This window comes from Neoarius graeffei, chromosome 12, assembly GCF_027579695.1.
Source record: "Neoarius graeffei isolate fNeoGra1 chromosome 12, fNeoGra1.pri, whole genome shotgun sequence".
NCBI classification, from domain to species: Eukaryota; Metazoa; Chordata; class Actinopteri; order Siluriformes; family Ariidae; genus Neoarius; species Neoarius graeffei.
The window spans coordinates 47,814,668-47,836,777 of record NC_083580.1 but is presented as its reverse complement, the minus strand read 5'-3'; the positions used below and the strand labels follow the sequence as shown (position 1 = coordinate 47,836,777).

Here is a 22,110-nt window from a genome sequence, read left to right as displayed (position 1 = left end):
TAACTGGGGTCTGTACTGTAGGATATGGACCCGCTCGCCAGCCAATCAGAGCGCAGGATTTGATGGAAACCGGACTGCGAAAAAAATAAACATGCATATTTTTGAGAGTTAAAGTTGACCACAAAGTTGGCGTTCGAGCTGCCCCGCTGAGCCAGCCAGCCCTGAGTGTGTGACGCCACAGCGGGAACCGGTTTTAAGGCCGAGGCCTTTGACAGCTACAGACCAAAGTCATATAAATAAATAATTTATGGTGAAAGTAAGAAATCCCGTTACTGATTTGACTTCACTGATTGTGGGTTGACTCTCATTAAAACAGGATAGGTGTTCTAACTTGTGCAACATACATGTACATGCATGCGTTTTCACTGATAAAACGTAAAAGGCTAATTAAATAATCAGATGAACCGAGACAATCACATTCTGAAGCAAATTAAATAATTTCATATCGGTAACTTCAACACACAATACAAGTTACATGTATTAATCTAAATGCAGGTAAACAATGAGTGTTTTGTATCCAAATGAGAGTCGGAGCTTACCCGTCTGTGTTCTCGCTTCTTGAAGGCTGGCCTTGTGGCAGATTGTTTTGAAACAATCTGACTTTCAGTTGTTCATTCAGTTCTCCGTTCATTCGCTTCTTCCATGTAAGGGTGAGATATTGCTGCTGAGGCGAGCATATCCAGTGGAGAAATCAGACGGCTGCTCCACTTATTCTCCATTTTCTCCATTACTGAGTACTCCGCCATTACTGCTCGGCTCAGGCAATTACTAAAACCCGGGACAGGACATCATCGGTTTTAGCAACAACCGCGGGGAGGTCACTGCCCGAGCGATAATTTGTCACGTCCCGTTCCGTCCCAGGTTTTAGTAACAACCCTCGGCTCACACTCCAGGAGAACTGGTGCAACTGCACTTGCTTTCCTTTTCTTGTAGTTTTTTTCCTTTCATTGTTGGTACTGCAGCCTCTTTCAATACGGGCTTATAGCCAACGCTGCTCAACAGATCAGAGGTCTCGTACGAGTCTTCAGTAAAATGTACAGAGGAGAGACCGATGTGCCTGTGAACTTCTCGCAAAACGCGTCCAAATCTTTGCAGTTTAAACATTCTTGGGTCATAAATGCAACATAAATCCACCAGCAACACATCTATGTGCCATGGTGATAAATTAGCTCAAAATAAAGGATCAGAGTTGCAGTCATCTTCGTGTTTTAGTATAGCTGAAATGGCGATGAGACCGATAGCCTTCTGTTGTGAGGTCACAGATGTCAAGGTCATTCAGTCAGACAGCTACCTGAATCATTTTAATCGTAAAAATTACTATATTAGATTTATTGTTAACGCTTAAAACTATTCCTGTGCCATTCTTGAGGTCTCAAGGCATTTGTAAACAAAAAGTGAGGCCATGGCTCTGCGTATCTGCTTTAAAATAATGCATTGATGTGGCACACACAAGACCAGTCCATTTATCCCCAGTAAAACAACGGAGTCATTTAAACATGCTAAGATGCATGTTTTTCACGTGTGCGTGTTCTGCCTGTGTCTGCATGGGTATACTACGGGTTCTTTGGTTTCCTTTTACCTCCCAAAAACACGCCTGAGGGGGAATGGTATCTCTAAGTTTGAGTAAGTGTGTGTATGTGTATGATTCTTTGTAATAGCATCCTATCCAAAGTGTATTCCCACATCATGCTGGGCTTTGCATCCACCACCACCATTTTAGATGAATGAATGAATGAATGAATGTTGCACATTTGAAGCCAATGCAGATGCTGCTATCTTCTTTCCAGATGTAATTGCCTGGTGGTGCTCTGTGCCTCCTCTTCGCTGTCCTGTGTCTCAAGAGCTGGCCTGGTTGTCCTCTAACCCCATGTTTATCGCTTTTTCAAATGTTTGCTCATTTAACCACAATTTCCAGGGCATATCATCTTGTCATCATGATGAGCATTTCATACACAATAAGACATTGTTACATTGGGAAAAAGTCCACTGTAATACTAGACACCTGTGATTTCACATGCGGACATTTCACCTGCGCTTCCGCATGCAACTTTTGGCCTTTTTGTGGGCCTTTTATTTATTTTTTATAAGAGAGAATTTTCAGTCATGCGTTTGAAGAGTGTGAAACATTCAGGCCCTGTCCACACGGCGACAGATTCAGGTGAATCTGATAAAATTGTTTATCATTTCGGCCTGGCGTCCACACGGCACCGGCGTTTTGGGTGCCCCAAAACGATATTTTTTGAGAACGGGCTCCAGAGTGGAAAAATCTGGCAACGGCGCCGTTGCGAAGTCACCTGGATGAGTAGAACGGATTTGTTTACGATGACGTCACAACCACATGACTAGAACAAGCAGCACTATCGCTGTTTTGTATGAACCACTGCGTTGCATTCACTTTTGTATACAGCTTTTCTTTTAAATAAACAAGTAACTGAACCATTTCTTGAATTTCTTTTTTTTATTGGATAAGGCTGCTTTTCAAAATGTTCACACACAATATAAAAAGTTATATAAATTATATAAAAATGCTTTTCAAAATGTTCACACACAATAAGAAAATTAAGTTGTATAAAACTATGCACACTAATTAAACTAATTTGTACACACAGAAGGCGCGATTTCCTCGCGTAGTCGCAGCCATCTTCTTGTTGTGTGTTTGTTCCTGACAGTGCTTCACATAGATATACATAGAAGACTAGATGCCTCGTCCCCGTTGTCCGTCAACGAAGTCGAACGTCCGCACATGGCGGCCATCTTACCTCAGACAGCTGGCTTACCCATTACATTGTGTTGGTAGCGATATGTACTTTTCAGATGATTGTAACTTCCTCAAATTTCAATCGATATTCAAACGGTTTGGTTATATAAAAAAAATAAACGGAAGTATGTATTTATGATATTAATGATTATTCATCATTTTATGTTTTAAAAAAAAAAAACATGCTGAAATTCCTATGCTGTGAGAAGCCTAACACTGCATACTTATGGATAACTGCGGCCTTAGGACAAATAACCATACAATTTATTTCCAATTTTTAGTGAAAATATTTTTACATGTGATAGGGCCGTAGGGGAAGCTAAAGTTAAATAAACAGCTTACTCACTTCTGAAACTTCAGAAATACTTCATCCACCTCAAAAACCTAATGCACTCGCAGCATAGCATAATAACAAATGTAAACTCGCATCATAGCATAATAACAAATGCACTGCCCGAGTAAGTAATAGTATAAAACAGTGACAGCGACTCACAGTAGTTTGTGACAAAAAAAGCATTTAATTAATCACATGTGGTTATACTTCCAAGGATAAAAAGATATCTTTACATTTACAAAAAGAACATTCAAAGCTGATTATCATCTCAAACGCTACGTTCACACTGCAAGGCTTAATGCTCAATTCCGATTTTTTTGTGAAATCCGATTTTTTTGTGAGGTCGTTCACATTAACAAATATATGCGACTTGTATGTGATCCTCAGTATGAACGAAAAGCGACCTAAAAGTGTTCCGCATGCGCACTGCAGGATACGACGACGTCACACGCAGTGAGCATGGCCAGTGTTTACGGAAGTAAAACCGCCCGGTTGCGGTATGACTCATCCAATCTAGCTTGAATAGCTGCATCCCCCCAAATGGAAATCAGCTCCCTAACCTCTGCGTCCTTCCATTGAGAAGATTCAGAACCTTCACAGCCCGAAGCGTCCCTCGCATTGATGTCATGCGCAGGGGCGCAGATATGTTTTTTGAACTGGGGGGGGGACAAAAAACTGGGGGGGACAAAGCTGCCAGCAAACCAACCCCAACCCCGATATGCCTGTCAAACTTGTTATGGGTTACTATAGCAACGAAGCTCGAGCTCGCAACCTGTGCAGTCTGCGCAGCTCAACCAACCGAATATCAGTCTTTTTGTTTTATGTGAATTGTTGCAACTATGTATACACTGCTGTGCACCTCAATAAACCGAATGGTAATTAGTCTTTTGATTTTTCCGTGAGGTTTGCCTTATGCAAAGTGGGGGGGACCGAACGAAGTGAATTTAAATCTGGGTGGGACGAGTCCCACCCTCTATCTGCGCCCGTGATTATGCGCCATGTTGTTGTAACTTTTTTTGAGAGACCCGCCGCCTACTTCAGCGCAGAATAGTGACGTTTGTGGCTTGTTGATGACGTGTAAGTCGGATGAATGCGACCTGGCGGTTCAGACTGAAGTCGCATATGAAAAGAGCGGATAGGAATCGGAATTAGGACCACATATCCAAACGGCCTGGGTTGGATTTGAAAAAATCGGATCTGTGTCGTTCATATCGTCAATAAAAGATCGGATACAGGTCACATATGGGCGAAAAGATCGGATTTGAGTCACTTCAGCCTGCAGTGTGAACGTAGCCATAGTCAATATATGTTAGCACAGAAGATTGAAATTTCATTTGACTAGGCTCCAATGTGCAGTTAAAATAAAACTAAACATACTGAGATAAACATCTACGATTAAAACACACACAGACACACACATCATCTTGTCATCAAAGTCAGTACTTTGATTTCCTGTAAATCATAATGTAAGTTGTTTTAAATTAACCAACCCGAAAATGAAAACCATGTGCAAGTGCAACTTCAGTTATTGAAAATATTATCTCATGACCTTCCATGTAAAATTACTTGGTGCTACGAGCTAGCCTAGCATGAAACACAACTTTGACTAAAAGCTGCAGTAAGTCGTTTTTGAAGAGAAAAGGTACAATTTTAGCATGTTCAAGCACCCAGAATTACAACCGCATTAATAATGTTTTAATAAATCAAACCATTTGTATATACGTCAAAATTTCAGCGAGATAAGAGTATAAACATTTAAGCATCTCAATGGTCTTACCTCAGTGTACCGCAAATTCTGTGGAAAAGCTTGCCTGTGGTAAGATGGCCACCCTGTGCGGACGTTCTGGAATACGCGGTGAGGGTTCTAGTCTTCTATGTATATCTATGGTGCTTCACACCGGGTAGAAGAAGGGGTTTATGCGCATGCGTTTACTACTTCTGTTGTTCTGGTGTCTCCGATGGGACCGTCTTATAGCGCCCCTAGAGGTGTGGCATGTGTATTGCATCATTTTCAGCAAGCGTTGCGTTGCCATATGTACCTGATATTTTACTGATCCGTTGCCCATGTGGACGCAATATTTTTTTTTTTATAAAATCTCGTTGTCGTGTGGATGTAGCCTCAATCTCATGTCTCGGTGCTGTCGTCAGTGGAAGCCCATGAGAAGGAGATGGTCCGTTAAGTGTGTGACGGGGCAGAGAGATCAAATGGGATGTTACAGTGATGGCTGTGGCTGTAGTAGCTTAAAGTGCATATTCTGGACCAATTTTGTGTGTTTTTTATATGAAAGTATGTCCCTTTACACACTCATCCAGAAGGGTAATTTTGCACAAGGCCATCTGTCTACAGCAGAAAAAAAATAGAATGACAAAACATGTCCGGAAAAATCCCAAGGGAGTCTGGAGCCAGATTCGTGACGTCACCTGCGGAAGCGCCAGCAGGCTGCGCGAGCTTTGCTCGGTTTCAGTGCACAGCCTGTGTAGACCAAGCGCTCCCATTTCTCTCTCATTGTCCGGTCTTTTGGAAAACGATGAGTACTAATCCCATCGTGATTGGTGTTGCTACACCCTCCTACCATACATCTGTTAACCATTTTAATAATTACGCGATAATGTTGAAGAAATTTGCAGAAAACCACCAGGTCGTTTTCTCATAAACAAACCAGCGCTGACGTAGGATTCAGAGGGAGGCGTCCCGCACGCGACGTCACGAAAATCAATGTTTGCCGGGAAATCCAAATGCCAAGTTTTTTCAGAGGCGGACCAATTCGCCTCAAATGGCTCGATTTCAACTGAATTTTTCTGGTATTGCGCAGGGTAAAAAAATTATTTCGGAGAATGCAGAATGTTACAGATATTTGACCAAAGTTTAATATAAAATAGGAGAATTACATCGATCTTGCTCCTGAATTTACCCGTGATATGCACTTTAATGGATGTACACTGTAAACACACACTTTTTCATGTATAAATACATTCATGATCCATGTGTGATTTTGTAGAAAAAGAAATAATCTCACTTGTCCTGTGTTCGTTCGTAGTTACAGATGAGGCGAATGTTATTTTACTATGCATATACGTTTACTTGTATATATTTATTTTATTGCAGATGTCATGAGGCTTTTCTTGGTAACAGAATCGTATTTGTTTAACCGGTTAGAAAATAACCACGTTAAACTGGATGAGTAGTTTGACACGGACTTTAACAGGGATGAAGGGCATTTAAAAAAATCATTATTTTTTAACTTCCATAAAGTGTCTGCTCACAGAACTGACATACTCTCAGATGTGACAGTTTCTCTGCAAGTTCACTTCCCTGCCCCATGCTTATGAAGACACTTGTGTGCGTCCAGATCGTGGGATCTTGCCCTCATTCTTACTGATTACAGTCGCTGATGCTGCTCTGATCAACAGCTGAACGTTTGCAATCAGTTTAAAAAAAAAAAACTCTTCCTTTGTCTGTTGCCATGGTAACCCAGTTAACCATAATCAGGCACAGGCCTAGGTGACCCCCTGAGAAACTAACATCAGGCTCGTGAGTAATTATTTCGGGGGTCTCCGTTTTATCTGCTCCTCTTACATCCGGTTTTAAGCACATGTTTCTCCTGCAGGTTTTGGGAGGAAGGACGTAGTGGAGCATCTTCTGCAGACGGGGGCGAACGTGCACGCCCGCGACGATGGTGGTCTGATCCCCCTCCACAACGCCTGCTCATTCGGTCACGCCGAGGTTGTGAGCTTGCTGCTGTGCCAGGGAGCCGACCCCAACGCCAGAGACAACTGGAACTACACACCGCTCCATGAGGCTGCCATCAAGGGCAAAATCGACGTGTGTATAGGTAAGAGCCCATTTCTAACTCGAGTGCAACCACGACGTCCGGCATACCCCGAGTGGAGTTTATCAGCCAAGACAGTTTTGTGTTTGGTTTGCTTTTGTAGTGATGTGTTGGAGCTCCGAGGCAAAAATAATGAACAAATAAGAGATGCATGTGTCCTCCATTTTTAGCAATGTGCAACCTGCATGCAGGGTTCTCCAGAAAATCTGAATTAGCCGGTGGAAAAAAAAAGAAAAAGTAGTAGGCAGGTCTGGAATTTGCTGAAGGCGTGCTCATGCTAAGGGTGTCTGTGGGTGTGCCTGCCAACCCCCCAGAAAATGTAGAAATTTATATGCCTTTTGGTGGCTTCTGGTGCATTCGCAGCTAATAAATTACTGACCATTTCGCTGGAAAATGCTTGCGAAATATGTATGAAATTTCCCTCTAGATGTCTGTGTGCTTGGCTTTCTCAGTTACCCTCTGTCGTCTGCTGCCTGGCTCTGTAATATAACGACATATGCTGTCACGTGGTCCAGCTCAGCCAATCGGAGCTCGAGAATCGATCAACAAATATGGCATCACTTCCAGTCATGATAGACAATTTGAGGTGGAATATAATTGGATTTGCAGCAAATTATGGGCAGCAGAGATGATGTAAATCACTTGAGCATTGAAAGGCAAGTTTTTATGCCTCCGCCACCTTAAGGTGCAGGAGGCATTATGTTTTCGGGTTGTCTGTCCGTGCGTGCGTCCGTCTCGAAACCTTGTGAACGCGATATCTCAAAGGCAAATGAAAGGAATTTCACCAAACTTTCACCATTTGTGCGCTTTGGGACAAACATGAACTGATTAGATTTTAAGATCAAAAGGTCTAAGGGCAAGGTCACTGTGAGGTCAAATGTCTGTCCGAAAACCTTGTGAACACAATATCTCCAACGCTAATGAAAGGAATTTCACCAAACTTTCACCATTTGTGCGCTTTGGGACAAACATGAACTGATGAGATTTTGAGGTTAAAAGGTCACAGGTCAAGATTACTGTGAGGTCAAATGTCCATCCCCAAATCACAACTTAATAAAGCGTGTAGTCTACCAGGCGGAGGCGAGTTCTATCTAGTTATTTTTTTATTTTTCTGGGTTTGAGTAGCCTGCGCAGACTGACTGTGTAGGTGGAGAAAACCGGCGCTTGTGGACATCTCTGTACATGTCAAACACTATGTTTTTAGGGGAAGGTAAATTTCTTTAAGGCTTCTTTCACACTAGGATTTTTTTTTTCCAGCTGTCAGTGCATGCTTAACATGTAATCCTACAGGAAGCTGCTGCTTTTCATCACAGCGGTGCTTCCAAAAACTGTTCAACTTTTCACAAAAGATTTCAGTACAGTTAAGTCCTGGTGTGTTGTTGTTGTTGTTATTATTATTATTATTGAAGTCGAGACCAATCAGGTCACAAGTTAGCAGGCCAGCAAGAAAAACAAGCATGCTTGTACAAAGTCCCTGATGTGGGTGGAATGCTGAAGTGCAGCAGGCGGGAGATGATGTCCTCACACAACTCTTGTATTTTTTATTTTGTTGCTTTTCAGTTTCACTAAACTTGTTTGCTGCTCTCGAGCACGTTCTGGTCGGGAGACGTTTGCTCTCTCCCTCCTTTTATCCCTTCCATCCTCACTGCAAAACACACAATGTTAATTGACAACAGGTGTACTGACTTTGCCACTCAACTTCCCTGACCCCGCCTTCCCTTAACAAACCGATGCTTGGCCGCGCCCCTGCCATCTGGCCTGCAACGGACCCCCCGACAGGATAGGAAGTCATCCACCACCATCTGTGCCCCTGGCCTGTGGACCACCTCAAATTTAAACAGCTGGAGGGCAAGATACTGACGAGTGATCTGCGCATTGGCATCCTTCATGCGGTGGAGCCACTGGAAGGGCGTGTGGTCCAAACAGAGGGTGAAAGGGCTCCCCAGCAGGTCGTATCGGAGAGTGAGGCCTGCCGACTTGATGGCCAGGCACTCCTTTTCAATGGTGCTGTACGTACTTTTTACGCATCGAGAGCTTGCGTTTGATGTACGGCACCAGACGTTCCTCACCCTCCATCTTCTGGGACAAAACGGCCCCCAGCCCTCTTTCTGATGTTTCCGTCTGTAAAATAAAGGAGAGAGAGAGAGAAGTCAGGGGAGTGTAAGAGTGGCCACCCACACAGTGCAGCTTTTACCTTGGTGAAGGCTGGTTGGCACTGCTCCGTCCACTGGACCGGATCTGGTGCTCCCTTTTTATTGAGATTAGGCACTGCTCGCTTTTAGGCTGCAATTGCTGCAGTCTTGTTAATTTGGGGACACACCTGCCCATGACCTAAGTGGAAACCCAGATACCGTACTTCCACCCGCCCAATCACACTTTTTTGGGTTAGCTGTGAGACCCGCACGCCTCAGTGACTCTAGGACAGCTTTAAGGTGTTCTCAGTGCCTCAGCCAATCATTGCTATACATGTCAAGGTAGGCTGCCGCGGGGGGGGCGGAGGATTTTGTCCATGAGCCGCTGGAAGGTGGCAGGAGTGCCAAATAGCCCAAAAGGAAGTATGACAAATTGGTATAATCTGAATGGTGTGGAAAAGGCCATTTTCTCTCAGGATAGAGGAGTCAAGGGGATCTACTAATATCCCTTTGTCAAATCCAGTATTGGATAAAAGCGAGCAGTGCCTAATTGATCGAGCAACTCGTCAATGCAAGGCATTGGGTATGTGTCAGATTTAGACACCGAGTTGACTTTTCTGTAGTCCACACAGAACTGGACCACCTGTCAGCCTTGGGAACCAGGGCCACTGGGCTGCTCCAGTCACTGTAGGACTCCTCGATTATGCCCGTTTTGAGCATGGCCTGGAGTTTGTCTTGAACCGTCTTTTTCTTGTGTTTGGGTAAGCAGTAGGGGTGGCTATGCACCACCACCTCTGAAGGCGTTTCAGTGTGGTGTTCTATGAGGGTGGGTGCGGCTGGGAAGGGGTGAGAACTAGGGATGGCGAAAACTAAAAAAAAAAATCTTGACCGACCACCGAGCCTCATTAGCCGGTTAAAGTCGGTTAACCTATGAGTTTAAACAGGAATGCAAACGGCGTGCCTTTTGGCGGATGCCGCCTTTTTCACGGCTGAATCGTGCAGATCCAATTTTATTATTTGTTTAATTTTTTTTGGGGGGGGGGGTTGGAGTGTCTGAATAATTTCAAAGTAAATTCTGTATTAAAATTACTAAATAAGCAAATGCCGTTACAGTCCATGAAACATAGGAAGTATGAGAAGAAAACAGTAAATCAGAAAGCTGCGCACGTTTGCGCAGCTTCCGCGGAAACGTGCGCAGCTTTCTGATTTACTGTTTTCTTCTCATACTTCCTATGTTTCATGGACTGTAACGGCATTTGCTTATTTAGTAATTTTAATACAGAATTTACTTTGAAATTATTCAGACACTCCAACGCCCCCCCTTAAAAAAAAAATCGGATCTGCACGATTCAGCCGTGAAAAAGTTGGTATCTGCGCCTTTAGTTTGTGTGGAGAGATATGATCTGCAATAACATGCATTGTTGGCTACAGACCGAAACATACTTTCAGAATACACTGGCCAAGGCAGGACTAAACTCCATGTGCCTTCTAATAATAATAAAAAAAAAAACAGAATAGTAATTTGTAAGCTAAAAAGCCTGTGTCTACACTTTTCTCTCGCCGAGTGGCAGCGGTCTTCAACTGGGGCGGGAGGGCGGGACATGACTGAATGGGTGTTTCTGATTTGTCAGCTGTCGTCCTTACACCGCATGGCATGCCCCAAGCGTTTACAACACAGAATTCCAGGTTCTCCGCTCCAAAATCGGCAGCTTCAAAACGATTGATTTTTTTTTTTTTAAACCGACAACCAAAAAAAATTAACCAGTTGACGTTGATTGGGTCAACCATCGGTCAAACAGTCATCGGTTAACATCCCTAGTGAGAACACGTTATAAAGTTCCTTTTGCAACCTCTGTGAGCTGGGCCAGTGAGAGGTGGTCTTCACAGGGGACTGGAGTGGTTTGAGTAGTTGCTTTTTTCTTTATTTTAAACCTTCGGCTCCAGCTCTGCCTTCTCTGGAACTACTGACGCTAGTGGAACGAGGGGCAATGTTTTAGTAGGTTGAGGTGGTATTTTGTAGTGCCCCTCCCCTATCTGTTCGGCTCACCTCATAGTAGACATCCCCCGTTCATCATGTTACCTCAAAGGGCCCTTGCCACTTGGCGACTAATTTGGAGCTTGAAGTGGGCAATAGTAGTGAAATAATAATAATAATAATAATAATAATAATAATAGAAGTGCAGTGTTTCCCACAGACCAGGTAGCAATTTGTGGTGCTCCACTGTGCCGATGAGGGAATCGTGCGCGGTGGTGTCGTGGCGGTCGGTGGAGTCGGTCATTGGGGTGTATGCAAAGTGTTTACAGCGGGCGGCATTCAAACACACAGTATTTTTCTTCAGAGTCACCTGCTGGGACTATTTTAAAGCTACAAGAAGCATTTGAGATTATTCAGTTCAATCTAAATTCTTTTAAGTTCTTTAAGAGAAGATAGCTAAAACAATTTTTACCAGAACCCTGCCTGGTTTCATTCCTCGACCCAACTTTACATTACAGGGCAGGCCATTAGTTTGCTGGGCTTGATGTTAGTGGAAAACCTGTCTCTTAAATGTATGAAAATTACTCACCAAAATTGAAGTTTAGTTTTTACCTTAGTTTTTTTGCCTTTTTGCCGGCAATCTTTCAATCATTCTTTAGTTGACATTCAAGGAATAAATTGTAAAAAACAAGCTGGAGGTTTTTATTTTAAATATTGAACACAACACTTACCTCAACCAATACTAAAATGAAATAAATAGTATAATGTAACAACAAAATAATAATAAAATATCATAATTAGATGTAAGAAACCACTTAAGGTAACACCAAGGCAACTAACAATAATGAAAAAGCATTACCCTAATTGGTGCAAAGCCTGCATGCCCTATCAGAACATTTAATTCTGTGTGGCTTCCTGAAAAAAAAAAAAACTCCAGTGCCCTATCGTAAGGGAAGTCATTGGATTCGGGACCATTTATGGAGATTCGTAAGCAGGCTGCCAGGTGTTCCCCCTGGAGCCTATTCCTGAGGTCTGTTTTAATCTTTGGATAAAGTACATTTTCTTCATCAAAGCACTAAAAATTTCCATTACATCAAAAAAATATACAAAGGAATACTGAATTTCTATGTGCTTACCCTATTCATAGCTGAGAAATCCCGCTCGCAATTCTACTTTGCCAATAAAGCTAATAAAGATGTTTCTTAAAATATTCAGATTTTATGCTTCAGACAGCATCAACTAGGCATCCCCGTGAGTATAACAACGTTTTATTTAGGCTAGTGGGAAATCCTTATTTATTGTGAATGTCAAGCCATTGTTAATAACTTGCATGAATGCTGAAGCGGGATAAACGGGATAATGCAATAAGGCCGGTTCCTCGCGTCAAGCTGCTACTGTATGCATCAAAATTGGTTTATAGCCTGACTCGGGGATGTCCGTTTCCTGTAAGCCAAGAAGGCTATGATAAAGCTCATCATGAGCACGACATAGGTTACCTTTTAAAATAAGGGGTCGGAAGGCGAATCGGGAAGGCTGCGTTATTTTTAATTAGCCTAACAGGCCTACTTGCAGTCCAGGTATATGCGCAATGGCAGGCCTGTGTAAACACCTCTCCGTCTCTGTGTGTGCGTGCGCGAACGAGAAGAAAGAGCACTATGAATGAACAGAATGATACACAACGGAAATTTTTTTTTTTCAAAAATCGCGAGTCTGTTTGTGTGGCGAAAGGAATCCATTGTGTGGCGCTGCGCCACACAATGGTCTATGTATGGGAAACCCTGAGGTGGGCACTTTGTCTCCCGGGGTGAATTCTCTAAGGTGTGCGGCCCTGTTGTACATTCGGGCTTGACATTCTTGTGCTTGCTGTAAATTCTCCTGGATTAAGTGTGTGAGGGTGTGGAGCTTTGCGGGCAGGTTGAGAATGTACTGAATTTCATTTTTACTCGTTGAAGGTCCCTCCTCCCAGTTTTCCTGCAGAGTCTCCAAAATGTTGTGAGGCTCATGCCTATATAATAATTTGAATGGTGTAAATTGCATGGAGGCTTGTGGGACCTCTTGGACTGCAAATAACAGGGGCTCGAGCCATTTATCCCAATTGCATGCGTCCTCACTTACAAACTTTTTCAAATTAAATTTTTAAGTGTTTTTGTTTGAATCGTTTCACTAAGCCATCTGTTTTGTGGTTGGCAAACGCTGGTGTGGATGGATTTAGTTTCTAATAATCCATACAGCTCGCGAAGTGTTCATGACCTAAACAAAGTGCCTTGGTCAGTCAGGATTTCTTTGGGAATCCTGACTCGGGAGATAACATGGAAGAGTGCCTCCGTGATACTGTGTGCTGAAACATTGTGGAGAGGCACCGCTTCTGGATATCGTGTTGCATAGTCCACCAGAACTAAAATAAAATGATGTCCCTGTGCTGACTGATCTAATGGCCTGGCAAGATCCATGCCAATTCTTTCGAAGGGGGTCTTGATTAGAGGAAGAGGGTGCAAAGACGCTTTTGGGGTGGCCGTGGGATTTACGAGTTGGCATTCGCGGCATGTTGCACACAACCGACGGGCATCTCTGCGAATCCCTGGCCAATAGAACCGGGCCATTATTCGGGCTAGTGTGTTATCTTGTCCTAAATGTCTGGCCGTCAGATTAAAGTGAGCCGCGTGGAATACGAGTTCCCTACGGCTCTTTGGGATTAACGATTGGGTTAGCTGTTCGCCGGTTTGAGTGTCCTACATCACTCGATACAGCCTATCCTTAACAGCAAAGTACGGGAAGGAGGGTGTCACATTTGGCTGGAGAGCTTGACCATCGATTACTCTCACTTGGTCAAACGCATGATGCAGAGTCTTGTCTCGCGACTGCTCCAACGAGAAATCCTTGAGGGAATTCCTGAGAGAGGGAGGAGTTAGCAGTTTCTCATTTTTTGTATCGCCTGATGTGGTGCTGATGTAGGTGGCTCTGTGACAGTTTCTCCAGTCAATGCCACATCGGGATCCCTCCATGACAACATATTGCAGGACCCCACCCCCTATTATATGCTCCATTAAGCCTCTAAACCCTGGCCAGTCAGTCCCCAGAATCAGTGGGTGGGTGAGACACGGGTTAACTGCCGCCTTTACGCTATGCTTTTTCTCCCTGAAATAGATTGTGGATGGACGCTAATGGATAATTGTGAACATCCTCATGCACATACAGAACCTTCACCACTTGTGCTCTCCCCAGTGGCTCACCTTGTACCAGGCTTTGGTGGATTGAAGTCTAATTATAGCAGGAATCCACCAACGTGAGACACCTATCCCCTTGAACATTTTGGCGCGTCGGGGATCCGGACTACAGCTCCCACCTCCATCGTGGAACACTGACCCTGGAGATGTCCAGGCTTCCTGTAGTGCCACCATACCGGCATCACTCACCTGGGGGGGGGGGCACTGATGCAGAAGGGAAAGATGGGAGGACACCACGAGTATGATGGACAGGCTTGGGGGAGCTGGCCCTTGCCTCTGCGGTGGGGGAACGGGACGGGACAGGACAGGGGGAGAGACGGAGAGAGGTGCGGCATGTCCTCCTGCTGCTGGAACTGCCGCCAACTCTATGGCTTGATCCAGTGATGCTGGGTGGTGACACTGGACCCATGCCGCCTCTCCTTTTGGAAGTCGCGTGATGACCTGTTCCAGTGTCGCCAGGTCGAGGGGCCCCTCGGTGTTGTGGTTGTCTGCCCTCAGCCACCACCGGCAGGGTGTCCTGGAGCTGTTGGGTGAATGCAAATGGCTGGCCAGCCTCCTCCAATGTCAACATCCAGAAATGCTGGCGGCGATGTTCTGGGGAGTGGCCGACATGCTGCAGGATGGCCCGCTTCACGCTGCGACGAGCTGGCTGTCGGTGAGGAGCTGCTGCATGGTGAGCTGCACCTCTCCCGTCAGTAGCTGTAGTAGGCATGCCACGTGCTGCTCGACCGGCCACGTCTACACTTCGGCCGCTTGTTTGAAGAGCGCTATAAAGGCTTCCAGATCATCGTGCGGCCCCATCTTAGTAAGGGTGACATGGGCAGGGTCTGCTGCGGTGGCAGTCGAGAACCCTGCCAACGCGAGCAGGTGCTGGAATGTCTGGCGATCTTCCTGCTGGGCCAGCAGCAAGGCTTCGAAGCGTTGTTCCTGCTCCTTTCAGAGGGCGATCAGCGCTTGGTGCTGGTTCTGTTGGGTGATAGCGAGGGCGTGGATCAGGTCCTTAAATGGGGAGGACTCCATGTGTGGTTCTTTCAGTATCCCGGCTTTTGGCACCACTGTAGTAAGTCCCTGATGTGGGTGGAATACTGAAGCGTAGCAGGCGAGAGATGTTCTCACAACTTTTATTTTTTGTATTTTGTTGCTTTTCAGCTTCACTAAACTTATTTGTTGCTCACACACGGACATGTTCTGGTTGAGAGAGATCCTCTCTTGTTCTTTCGATTACGTTCATTATGTCTTATATTAAATATAGTTAGTTTTTGTTTTTTTCTTTTTTATCAGACATCTAATTTTTGGGTTTGTTTACCTGACATGTTTCGACGTACAACTTCCGTCTTCCTCAGAGTGTCACCGGATGTTATTGGTGACGCATCTTTTATCAGCTGCTGTTTCTGAAGGCGTGGCCTTCCTGTCTGGTTTGACAGGTCGGTCACGCCTTCTACTGTCTGTTCGTCCCCTGCAAGATGTCACTCCAGGTATGGGAGAGTATGTATGCTCCCTCATCCCGGTTGATGGTCCTCGGGCTTCGCTTACGGATCTCCATGGCCTCCCTGATCCAGCGCTGATGTTTGTTATCTTCTGTGCGGATGACTCTGGCATTCCCCCAGTATACCACACGATGAATTCATTCTGGCAACTGAATTAGCATGTGAGAAAATACAGGATCAGGGACAAAAAGCAGCACTAAGAAACGCAATAGCTGGTATATTGAAAACGGCCAAACCACCACCTAGCAACATCACAAAACAGGAAGCCAAAGCCATGAGAACATTAGCTAAAAATAAAGATATCACAATCCTCCCAGCAGATAAAGGCAGAAAAACAGTTATTATGGACACTGATGAATATGAACGAAAAATGAATGAATTACTCAGCGACAACGCATTTGAAATATTAAAAAAAGACCCAACAGAAGACAAGAAAAAGAAACTTAAAGCACTACTAAAACCACTACTTGATGAAAATAAAATAGATAAGCAGGATTACAATCATTTAGTACCCACAGCCAATGTCATCCCCAGGATTTACGGCACACCAAAAATACATAAACCAGGAACACCATTACGCCCCATAGTAGATAGCATTGGTTCAGTCACATACAACTTATCAAAAGCACTCACCGAAATAATTAAACCATTACTAGGACTCACAGACCAACACTGCAAAAACTCAAAACATCTGGCAGAAGAACTAAAAAACATCAAAATGCAGCAAGACGAAGTTTTCATTTCACATGGTGTCATATCTCTTTTCACCAGAACACCCACGGAAGCCACCATACAGATAGTACAAGACAAATTAAAAACAGACAGGACGCTCAAGAAACGCACAAACCTCACTGTACAAGACATCACTCAGCTCCTTCAATTCATCGCCACATCCACATACTTTCAGTTCAGGAATACAATTTACAGACAGAAGGAAGGTTTTGCCATGGGAGACCCACTATCAGCCATCATGTGCGGCTTTTTCATGGAGGATCTGGAGCAAAAAGCACTCACTACAATACCAGCGGAATACAGACCAACACTCTGGAAACGGTATGTGGACGACATATTGGAAAAAGTAAAGAGGGGACACACTCAACAGCTCACCGACCATCTCAACACCATAGACAATACCGGTAATATAAAATTCACACATGAAGAAGAAACAGAGCAGTCAATAGCATTTTTGGATTTAAAAATACATCACACAGAAGATGGGGACATCAAAATAAAAGTACACAGAAAACCCACACATACCGACCAATATTTAAACTGGACTTCCGAACACCCCATAATGCACAAAATATCCGTAGTTAGAACATTACATGAACGCACAGCAATAATTACAGATCCACAGGACAAAGAACAGGAGGAACAACATATACAACACGCACTGAAGGCGTGTCAATATCCACAATGGGCAAAGAGTAATGAGGAAACACAACATTAACACACCTGTCAAACCACACACAACACTCCGTCAGATCCTGGTTCATCCCAAAGACAGAATACATCCGGACAACAGATCCAACACCATATATGAGATTCCATGTCAATTATGCAATAAAACTTATATTGGGGAGACAGGAAGGAGCTTCAACACAAGAAAAAATGAACATAAGAAAGAGTGCGAAAAGGAGACAGCTACAAGACAAACCCGAACAATAAAAGAAAAGGCACAACAGGAAAATTATAAGTCAGCTATAACAGATCATTGCAAAAGGGAAAATCACATTATGGACTGGGGGAATGCCAGAGTCATCCGCACAGAAGATGACAAACATCAGCGCTGGATCAGGGAGGCCATGGAGATCCGTAAGCGAAGCCCGAGGACCATCAACCGGGATGAGGGAGCATACATGCTCTCCCATACCTGGAGTGACATCTTGCAGGGGACGAACAGACAGTAGAAGGTGTGACCGACCTGTCAAACCAGACAGGAAGGCCACGCCTTCAGAAACAGCAGCTGATAAAAGATGCGTCACCAATAACATCCGGTGACACTCTGAGGAAGACGGAAGTTGTACGTCGAAACATGTCAGGTAAACAAACCCAAAAATTAGATGTCTGATAAAAAAGAAAAAAACAAAAACTAACTATCCTCTCTTGTTGCTCTCTTCCACCTTCCATCCTTGCTGCAAAACACATAGACACGACGATAAATTGACAACAGGTGTACTGACTTTGCCACTCACTTTCCCTGACCCCACCCTCCATTCACAAACCGACACTTGGCCATGCCCCTGCTGCCACAATGCTATTGAAAGCAATCCTGTGAGTGAAATCCATCCATCCATCCATCCATCCATCCATCCATCCATCCATCCATCCATCCATCCATCCATCCATCCATCCATCCATCCATCCATCCATCCATCCATCCATCCATCCATCCATCCATCCATCCATCCATCCATCCATCCATCCATCCATCCATCCATCCATCCATCCATCCATCCATCCATCCATCCATCCATCCATCCATCCATCCATCCATCCATCCATCCATCCATCCATCCATCCATCCATCCATCCATCCATCCATCCATCCATCCATCCATCCATCCATCCATCCATCCATCCATCCATCCATCCATCCATCCATCCATCCATCCATCCATCCATCCATCCATCCATCCATCCATCCATCCATCCATCCATCCATCCATCCATCCATCCATCCAAAATAACTGTGTTTTTGGATTCCGCTTCCTCGAAAGCTGCAGCAAAGGCGACCAACCTCCTCCTCACCAGAGTTGCACCAACCTTGAATTTATCTGCATTACTGGTGATGAAAATGATTACTGTAATCTGTAGAGCATGCTCGGCTTGTTAGGTTAGTTATCCAATACTAGTTAGTGCTGAAGAGTTGTCATGGTTCCAGTGTGCACGCCGTGAGAATTCTTTTCATATCGGCGCACAAAAAAACACACGACCCAGGGATTGAGTCATCTGTCGGGAAAAACACCTGCACCCTTTATAACCAAACAATCTGAAGCAGTTTCTTCTTCTGAAGTTGTAAGTTATCAGGATTTTTATTTTTATTTTTTAATTTGTGGATCTGTGTTTTTCACAGCATTTCCTCTTCCTGCTTGATTCCTGTACACAAAATCTAGACCTCAAATTAACTTACTCTGTGTGTCTCGTAATAGCTGATTTTAGCAGCTTTCAAGGACATGCCTTATTTTCCAGACAATGAAAGCTGATTTTTTTTTTTTTTTTTTGTGCCTTTTAGGAGGTCTTGAATTGCAGGGTGTCACAGCTGACTGTTTTTAGTTTAACCCTGATTGTAATCTGCACATTCCATGACGTCTTAACTAGGGCTGTGCAATTAATCAAATTTTGATCAAGATACGATTTAGATTTTTGTGTCAAACGATCTCAAAATTCATATAATCGAGTTGAAACGATTATTTTGCCATTTGTCGGGGACGCGCACACGCAATACATTTCCTTCCCGCGGGCCCATGCGCAGACTTGCCGACAACACTCACGCGGCGGAAGCAGTGTGTGTGTCTCTATGGCTGTCCACTCACGCAGCTGAAAGGAGGAGAGATTGTGAATTGTTTGGCGCGAGGTAGGCTCACAAGATGACAGAAGGAGGGCAGAATCGGTTGGTCGACAAAAAGGGATGAAAAACGTCTGTAATATGGGATCACTTTGGATTCGAAGAATCCGACGTGGAACAGAAGCGCATCGTGTGTAAGATTTGCAATAAGGCACTATCTGCGCCTCTTGGCAACACTACAAACCTCTTCAACCACCTGAAACTGAGCCATAAAGTTATTCACGATGAAACAATAAAAAACAAACAAAAAGATAAAGCCGATGCCGCCACAACCAGCAAGACAATGCAGCCATCCATTTCAGCCACTCTCTACAATGCCACTCCGTATGCCACGAGTTCGGAAAGGCACAACGCACTCGCAGCATCCATCGGATATCATTTAGCCAAAGACATGCAGCCTATGTACGGTACATTTGTTTTTCTCTGTCTTATGTCAAAACAATATTTTTTTGTTTTATACATCGCAAACTTAAGTTTTTCTAGACTATATTTTTCAGTTTGAAAGAAAGGTGAACGTAAATGATCAATAACAGAGGTTTTTTTTGTTTTAAAGAGAAATGCTGAATAAATGCATTGTTTCAAAAAATCGTTTGAATAATGGTGATTTCAATATTGATTGAAATAATCGTGATTTATTATTTTTTCCATAATCGAGCAGCCTTAGTCTTAACCCGGAAACGATGGACTGAGCGCTGCTGTTATGTTGGGACTAAAATAACACTGAAGATCCGATTAATCAACTAAATGAAAGTTATTCTAATGAAATCAGTTATGAGCTTTCAGTATTGAACATGGTGTGAATGAAGATGGAAGGTTTTCGGGTCTGACAGAGGGTTAAAATCAGGATCGTATCAGAACAGAACAGAGCTGAACTACTGCAACACCCCAAGGGCAGCGCTCGATTACACGACGTCACTTGGGGTTTAGAAGTCATTTTAGAGGCAGGGCAAACGTTTTGGAGAGTGGTTTAGAAGTCATTTTAGAGGCAGGGCAAACGTTTTGGAGAGTAATTAATGCGGCATGCACAGCAAAGCAGTTATATATTGATTTTCTTTTCTTTCTCACAGGCAGAATTTAAAGATTTAAGGTGTGTGGCTTATAATCCAGATAATACGGTACTTAACTAACTGTCTCAGTATGTACAAGGAGATGTATGGCTTTAATTTTTCACCGTTTTGCTTGAGGAGCAGTTTTCAATAAGGGTTAACCATGTGTCATTTTTCTTGATTAGCTCTGCTCGCTGTGTTCCACACTGCTCGGAAAATGAAGCGATTCTTTCCTGCTCGGTGTTCATGGTGTTTTTTTTAAAAATGGTTTCTGTAAGTCCTCACTTTAGCCTTAGTAAAGCACTGCTTTCTGAGTCGCCCCGTGCCTCGTTGTCCCCACCTCTCTGCCCTGCCTGTGCTTTTTTTTTTTCTTCCATCAGTTTCATATCGCTTTAAGCTTTATCTCGTATCTCTAGCCGCTTTATCCATTTAAGCTGTAAACTTGTATGTAGCCATTTTAACATTTTCGTAACTGTGTAACTCATAATAATGGCAACGTTTTCTAAGGTTGCTGTATGGTTTTAAAATCTATCATGGTGTAATGTATAATACATACTTTTTGCTCTCGCATCCCAGGCCAAGTTTACATTAGACCGTATCTGTCTCGTTTTCTTTGCGGATGCACTGTCCGTTCACATTAAAACGCCGGGAAACGGGAATCCGCCAGGGCCCACGTATTCAACCCAGTTCGTGTCTGGTCCGGTGCTGTGTAAACATTGAGGATATGCGGATACGCTGTGCTGAGCTCTAGCTGACGTCATTGGACAACGTCACTGTGACATCCACCTTCCTGATTCACTGGCGTTGGTCATCTGACGTGACTGCTGAAAAACGGCGTGGACTTCCGCCTTGTATCACCTTTCATTAAAGAGTATAAAAGTATGAAAATACTGCAAATACTGATGCAAATACTGCCCATTGTGTAGTTATGATTGTCTTTAGGCTTGCCATCCTTCCACTTGCAAGTGGTAAGTGACGCGCATACCCGATATGCACTGGGATCACACACACAGCGGCTCAGTCCCAAATCACTGCTCGTGCGCTTCACTCGCGCGCTCTGTGAGCTGCGCAGGGCCGGAGTGCGCACCCTCCAGAGGGCACTCGCTGTTCAGGGCGGAGTGATTTGGAGCGCAGGATGCCTGCGGAGCCGAGCCGCTGAGGAGAAATTTACACATTTACACGTTTCAACTTGCGTGCCGTCTAATTAGTCATGTGATTAGCGTGTCCGTGTATTGGCGTTGCTGGTGTAGTGGTTAGCGCTGTCGCCTCACAGCAAGAAGGTCTGGGTTCGAGCCCCGGGGCCGGCGAGGGCCTTTCTGTGTGGAGTTTGCATGTTCTCCCCGTGTCCGCGTGGGTTTCCTCCGGGTGCTCCGGTTTCCCCCACAGTCCAAAGACATGCAGGTTAGGTTAACTGGTGACTCTAAATTGAGCGTAGGTGTGAATGTGAGTGTGAATGGTTGTCTGTGTCTATGTGTCAGCCCTGTGATGACCTGGCGACTTGTCCAGGGTGTACCCTGCCTTTTGCCCGTAGTCAGCTGGGATAGGCTCCAGCTTGCCTGCGGCCCTGTAGAACAGGATAAAGCGGCTGCAGATAATGAGATGACATTTTCCCTGTTTATTTTTCTTGTTTATGAGTCACACAAAGGTCTTGAACGGTTAAAGTATCATGAAATTTGTGATACTGAACTTTTAATGTTGACCTGAAAAAATACAGGCAGTGCTGCACGGCTATCTGACCGAAGATGGAATTAACATA

At 44.2% G+C, this 22,110-nt stretch overlaps 1 protein-coding gene across 2 annotated transcripts in view; it reads left to right on the top strand.

Annotated features, from left to right (window-relative positions):
* The window catches only part of tnksa (tankyrase, TRF1-interacting ankyrin-related ADP-ribose polymerase a), a 429,478-nt gene that overhangs the window by 2,949 nt on the left and 404,419 nt on the right, over positions 1 to 22,110 (top strand). For both annotated transcript variants that reach the window (XM_060935943.1, XM_060935942.1), the window contains exon 2: positions 6,701 to 6,925. In XM_060935943.1, coding sequence (XP_060791926.1) covers positions 6,701 to 6,925 — 225 coding nt within the window. The remainder of the gene's footprint in view (positions 1 to 6,700; positions 6,926 to 22,110) is intronic.